Genomic DNA, 6,872 nt, shown 5'->3' with positions numbered 1-6,872 from the left:
TCGTTCCTGCCCACCGTTATCAGACTGTACAATAACTCACCCTTCGCCAAATCCATCTCACAACAATGACACCGTTGCACTGCTGTTTGTTTGTTGTTTTGTTTTAATTGATTGCACTGTTGTTTAATTTATTTAATATTATTCTATTTCATTGTATAGAATGTGCATTTAAAAAAAAATTATATTCAATATTTTTGCCCTGTATATGCTGCTGGAACGTAAAAATTTCCCTCTGAGGGATTAATAAAGTATCTATCTATCTATTATCTATCTATCTATCTATCTATCTATCTATCTATCTATCTATCTATCTATCTATCTATCTATTATCTATCTATCTATCTATCTATCTATCTATCTATCTATCTATCTATTATCTATCTATCTATCTATCTACCTAAAAGCCGCTTTGTTCTGTAAAATCTTCAGCAGAGTTTCTGATGATGATGATTTTTGCAGCAAAATATCTGGAATTTTGCTAAATTGTAAACTGCAGCAGATATTCTGGAGATTGTTTGAATTTGCGTTAGTTACTGTGATTTCTAGAAAGGACTGTAGTCTGGACTTTAATCTGGAAATGTCATTTCATTCTAATAATAAAATTTTTACTTTTTCCAAGAAAGCAAAAAAATAAAAATAAAAAAATCCTCCTTATTTTTATAGTTTGAAACCTCAATACTTCCCGAATAATCCGTGATCGCATTACACATGAATATTCCCAGCAGGTGTTGTTGATGCTCCACCGGCTGCTGGGGCCCTTTAAAGGTTTTATTTTGAAGGATTCAGACCGGATGTGTACCTGCTCTGATTGCTCTCATCGTTCCTGTTCCTGTTTGTTTCTCATTCCTGACACGGCGACGTTTATAGCGGTGCGGGTGATTTATTGTGAAAGGCTCGGGGCGGAAGTCTTGTTTGTGCTGCTGCGAGCTTCACGTGGTTTCATGCGGAAACGCGGCAGCTGCACCGCTCAGCTTCCTCCTCGCCGCCGGAGCCGGTCCCGGTCCCGGTCTGCGTTCCGACAGTCTGCCGTGTCGTGTCGCTGCTCTGCGGGTCTCTGAGGGGGTTTCACCGCTGATTGGACCTCCGGGATCTTTTCTCTGCGGTATTTGAGTCCTCTCGGCGCCGTTTGTCGTCCTGCAGGCCGGTGTTGAAGTTGGCTTCCGATTCGGTACTAAGGGGGTCTAAGGTGGTGTAAGGGGGTCTAAGGGAGTTTAAGGTGGTCTAATGTGGTGTGAGGGGGTCTAATGTGGTCTAATGTGGTGTAAGGGGGTGTAAGGGAGTCTAAGGGAGTCTAAGGGAGTTTAAGGTGGTCTAATGTGGTCCAAGGGGGTCTAATGTGGTCTAATGTGGTGTGAGGGGGTCTAATGTGCTCTAAGGGGGTCTAATGTGGTGTAATGTGGTATAAGGTGGTCTAATGTGGTGTAAGGGGGTCTAATGTGGTGTAAGGGGGTCTAATGTGGTCTAATGTGGTGTAAGGGGGTCTAATTCAATTCAATTCAACTTTATTTATATAGCGCCAAATCACAACACAGGTTATTTTATGGCACTTAACACATTAAAGTCCTTACAGCAAGACTTTACAATATTTTACAGAGAAACCAACAATTCAACAATTCTACAATTCAACAATTCCCACATAAGCTAGGAGGGAAAAAACTCGTCTTTAAGGGAGAAAAACCTCCAACAGAGGGAAGAAAAACTCCCTTTCACAGGAAGAAACCTCCGACAGAACCAAGGGGGTCTAATGTGGTCTAAGGGGGTCTAATGTGGTGTAATGTGGTGTAAGGGGGTCTAAGGTGGTCTAATGTAGTCTAATGTGGTGTAAGGGGGTCTAATGTGGTGTAAGAGGATCTAAGGGAGTTTAAGGTGGTCTAATGTGGTGTAAGGGGGTCTAAGGGAGTTTAAGGTGGTCTAATGTGGTGTAAAAGGGTGTAAGGGGGCCTAATGTGGTCTAGGGGGGTCTAATGTGTTCTAAGGGGGTCTAACTTGGTGTAAGAGGATCTAAGGGAGTTTAAGGTGGTGTAAGGGGGTCTAAGGGAGTTTAAGGTTATCTAATGTGGTCTAATGTGGTGTAAGGGGGTCTAATGTGGTGTAAGGGGGTCTAAGGGAGTTTAAGGTGGTCTAATGTGGTGTAAGGGAGTTTAAGGTGGTCTAATGTGGTTTAATGTGGTGTAAGGGGGTTTAAGGGAGTTTAAGGTGGTCTAATGTGGTGTAAAAGGGTTTAAGGGGGTCTAATGTGGTGTAAAGGGGTCTAATGTGGTCTAATGTGGTGTGAGGGGGTCTAATGTGGTGTAATGTGGTCTAATGTGGTGTAAGGGGGTTTAAGGTGAAAAAAACTGAAAAGGCCTCAGTTTTACAACAAGAATAAAAGTTTAATAGAGAGAAACTTATTTTATTTGTTTATTTACTTTTTTTTTTTGCCTATAAATTTTAGTCTGTTTTTACTCAGATATATTCTTAATGTCTCTTAGTAGTTTATTTAACTTTTAACTGAGTTCATTTTATTTATTTGTTTTTTCTTTATACATTTTAATCTGTTTTTACGAGTTAGTATGTTCTTAATGTCTCTTTTAGTAGTTTAATTTGATTTCCTTTATTTCCTTATTGTTTTGTCTATTTTGACATTTGAAACTGCTTAAACTGAATTTTGATTGATTGATGTATTTTTATCCCTTTATTTTTCCTTATTCGTTTCCCGATGGCTTTTGCGTACTTTCCATGAAAGAGCTAAGCTGCCAATCAGCTGGCTGTGGGTGGGAAGTCCCGCCCACAGCCAGCTGATTGACAGCTTAGCCCTTTCAAGGAAAACAGGTAAAAGCAGAAGCAAACCAGTAAGAAAAATTAATGGGATACAAATAAATCACATTATGTAAAAAAAACAAAGTAATGTCTACATAAAAGTAAATTTCCATACATGTCAGTAAAACGAGTTGCGGGACATTTGCACCAAAGTCTATTAAAACATTTTTGTATTATTGTTCACACCAGCAGATTCATTCATAAAGCTGAGAATACTTTACCGCTGATACTTTAATGACATGAAACTGCTTCTGTTTGTTCCAGAACTTTTGGCAGGAAATCAACACCTTAGCAACAGTAACTAAGGGGGCCGTTAAACGAAGGTCTCGTTCATCTCACCACTGCATTTCATGGACCAGGACCGCTGCATGACTGAAATGAAGGAGGAGAACCAGGACCCTGAGCTGCAGGACTTCCAGGACCAGGACCTGAGCAGGACCACAATAAAAGAGGAGAACCAGGACCCTGAGCTGCAGGACTTCCAGGACCAGGTCCTTAGACGGACCACAATAAAAGAGGAGGACCTGGAGCCGCGGAGCAGCGAGCTGGACCAGAAACCGGACCAGAACCCTCGTCACCCCGCCGACAGGACCGGAGCAGGCTCCTCCTCTGGTCCCACCGGGCTACAGGTCGGTAAAAAAGGGCTCCAGAGACACGAGGACGAGTCTCGAGGGTCCGTGTTTGATCCGCTGCTTCCGGTTTTCATCAAATGTGGAAACAGAAAAAGTAAAAATAGTTTTATTTGTTTTTGGACTTTAAAAGACCAGAAATGTTTCTGTGTTTCCTGGTTTCATGTTGAAGGGATGACAGATTTCCTCCTTCGTAAAAGAGAAAAAGTTTTGTGTTTTAAAACAGAAATGTCTTAGATGTTCGGTCGGTATCGAAATGTGCTACCGAATGAAGAGGGATATTTTGACAGTAGATGGTACTGAACCTATTGGGTCTGTGCCATGAGAGCATCATGTGGAAGCATCTTCAAGTGCCTTTTCAAAAGTAAAATAAACATATTATTTTTGTGTGTTTGTTCCCGTAGATGCTCTTAAAGTTTTAATATTTTTCAATGATTTGTTCCACCTTCCTGTCTCACATACTTCCTCCACTGTCTTTATGTCTGTTACGCAGAATCAGGAAGGAGGCAACAGACTCCAGCGTCACTACTGTCAGCAGTGTGACAAGACCTTCTCCACATCAACCAACTTAAAGGCCCATCAAAGAATTCACAGTGGAGAGAAACCATACAGTTGCGACCAATGTGGGAAATCTTTCAGACAGTTAAGTAGTTTGAAATGTCACCAACGTATTCACAGCGGAGAGAAACCGTACAGCTGTGACCAGTGTGGGAAAGGTTTCATACAGTTAAATGGCCTCAAATCACATCAACGTATTCATACGGGAGAGAAGCCGTACAGCTGTGAGGTGTGTGGGAGAGAGTTTTCACAGTTGACGAGTCTAAAATTCCATCAACATATTCCCACTGGAGAGAAACCGTACAGCTGTGACCAGTGTGGCAAAGAGTTTTCACAGATAAATTACCTAAATTCTCACCAGCGTGTTCACACTCGAGAGAAACCATATAGTTGTGACCAATGTGGGAAAGAGTTTTCACAGTTAGGCTATCTAAAATCCCACCAGCGTGTTCACACGGGAGAGAAACCGTACATCTGCGAGCAGTGCGGGAGAGATTTTGTCCAGTTGAGGCACCTGCAAACCCACCAGCGTGTTCACGCTGGAGAGAAACCGTACCGCTGTGACCAGTGTGGGAAGGAGTTTTCCCAGATAAATGACCTTAATACCCACAAGCTTGTGCACACTGGAGAGAAACCGTATAGATGCGACCAGTGCGGGAAGGAGTTTTCTCAGTTAGGTCACCTTACATCCCATAAATGTATTGACACTCAAGAGAAACCTTTCAGCTGTGACGACTGTGGGAAACAGTTTTCACAGTTAAATCACCAAACTTCCCACCGATGCGCTCACCCTCCAGAGGAACTCTACAAATGTGACCAGTGTGAAAAAACTTTTACTCAGGCGAGCGCCTTAAAAACCCATCAACGCACTCACACGGGAGAGAAACCGTACCGTTGCCACCAGTGTGGGAGCATATTCGCTCACTTAAGTAGCCTAAAAGTGCATCAACGTATTCACTCTGGAGAGAAACCTTACAGTTGTGAACACTGTGGGAAACATTTTATACAGTTGGGTAACCTGAAAGTCCATCAACGTATTCACACAGGAGAGAAGCCGTACAGCTGTGAGCTGTGTGAGGCGGCTTTCTCTACGCTCAGTTCTCAAAAAACCCACCAACGTGTGCATACAGGTGAGAAACCGTACTGCTGCGATCAGTGTGGGAAAACGTTTGCCTGGAGGAAAACCCTTAAAAGCCACCATTGTAGTCACCCTGGAAAGAAACTGTAGTGGTGTTACCAGTGTGGGGAAGACGTTACACAACTAGGATGTCTACACACCAGCATGTCTGTACGGGGGAACAGTAATAAACTACACCAAATTTACATAGACATTTACACACTGCAGAGAACTTGGTGGGGAACCGTACAGTTGTGATCTCGAGTGGGAAACTGTTCCTCTGAGGACTCAAAGTCCATCTGTGCCTTCATACTGCAACACGTTTTCTCTTTTACATTGTTGCTTGAAACTTTTTTGAAGCCTTCAGAGTTTTCCATATTTCTGTATAAATATGACTTATGACATCATTGGACTTTCTAGTCCTCATAGTCGATAATAGGGAACTCAATAAAACAACTAATCTTCTCCTCTCATCTCATCACCAAAACAAACTCTGTTCACCGGAGGAAACCAGAACAAGTAGAAAAAACGGAAGTGGCAGGTTTACAGAAAATGTGTTCTTCACATTAAAATGATGTAATGAAATGTTTATTATCAAAGGAAGTGATTCCATATTACTGGATGTTAAATGAGTTTTCTCCACACGTCCAGTTGTCAAAGACGTCTCTTTGTTTGTTTCATCCAGCAGGTCTATGTGTAATCGGGTTCATTTTATCTCTTTCTAGCACTTGTGTTAAAACTGGAGAATATTTTAAGTCTTTATGCAGAAATTTGAGAATTTCTAAAGGTTTCACAAACGTTGAAGCTCCACTGTATAAGAGCCCTGCTTACGTTGTCTCCACTGCCTGTAGAACTGATTGATTTCTGCTTTATTTTTTATTTTTTTTATTGTCTTCACTTACATCTTTATTCACCTGCATTTTGTTTTTCTACTAAACATTCCTTTGATAAAACATTGAAAACCCGAAGTTCAGCTTGTTATTGTTGTTATTTAGCTTCCATTAATCTGCAGCTAGTAAATAAAATGCTGTAAAGAAATGATTCTCTGTATTTGTTTTGTCAGTCACCTTAAACTGAGGCTCGAAAAACTCAAAAATATGCAGACGACACTGATTTGTATTTGTCTGTTTAACCGACAGGTTCACGTTAGATGTCTCCGAAGTTTCTCACGTTATCAAATGAGATTTTTAACTGAATGTTTAAACTGCTTAAAGAATGAAAACTCTTCACACACACGCTGCTGAAGCTTTCTGTGCTGTTTCCGTCTGCTGAAGGATGTTGCTGCTATTTTTAGCCTGCGGTCGCAGCTTTGTTTGGTGCGTTTGTTCTCTTGTAGGCACATCGGTGAGCCACAAACACATCGAGGCCGAGTGAAATCTTCCATCTGACGTCTTTGTGAAAACCACAGAACCACACGAGAAAACACAACAAGCTCGAGCAGTTTATTGATCCTGCAGAGAAACCAGATCACTGCGGCAGCGAAATCCAAAAATCATAAATATAATTTAAATAGTAGAAAAGATATTACAGAACAGCTGCTTATTGTCAGATCCTGTTGATCAGAACTATATTACAGGCGGTGCCGAGAATACAATTCTATATTTGAGCTTCTTCACGAACAAAATGAGCACGCAACCTGTAAAAATTTATTCAGAGAATGAATGTACTGTAGGTCCGGTGGGCAAGCGGGTGTGGGGGATTGGTAAGGGGGGGTGGGGGTGGGGGGGTTAACGGCATCAGCTGGAGGTCAGCGGGCGGGCGGGCGGGCG

At 41.8% G+C, this 6,872-nt stretch overlaps 1 protein-coding gene across 1 annotated transcript; it reads left to right on the top strand.

The window, feature by feature from the left end:
- The first annotated feature begins 993 nt into the window (after positions 1 to 993).
- On the top strand, positions 994 to 6,109 carry LOC138214164 (zinc finger protein 235-like). The gene is made up of 3 exons (XM_069175547.1): positions 994 to 1,102; positions 3,064 to 3,428; positions 3,922 to 6,109. The coding sequence occupies exons 2-3, from the start codon at positions 3,150 to 3,152 to the stop codon at positions 5,212 to 5,214; spliced, it is 1,572 nt and encodes a 523-aa protein (XP_069031648.1). The 5' UTR covers positions 994 to 1,102; positions 3,064 to 3,149; the 3' UTR covers positions 5,215 to 6,109.
- The last annotated feature ends 763 nt before the right edge of the window (positions 6,110 to 6,872 follow it).

Source organism: Embiotoca jacksoni, unplaced genomic scaffold (assembly GCF_022577435.1).
Source record: "Embiotoca jacksoni isolate LCO1_2020_lvr unplaced genomic scaffold, fEmbJac1.0.p SCAF_68, whole genome shotgun sequence".
Classification (NCBI taxonomy): Eukaryota; Metazoa; Chordata; class Actinopteri; family Embiotocidae; genus Embiotoca; species Embiotoca jacksoni.
The sequence above is the reverse complement of the archived record's forward strand: the minus strand, read 5'-3'. Positions and strand labels throughout refer to the sequence as shown.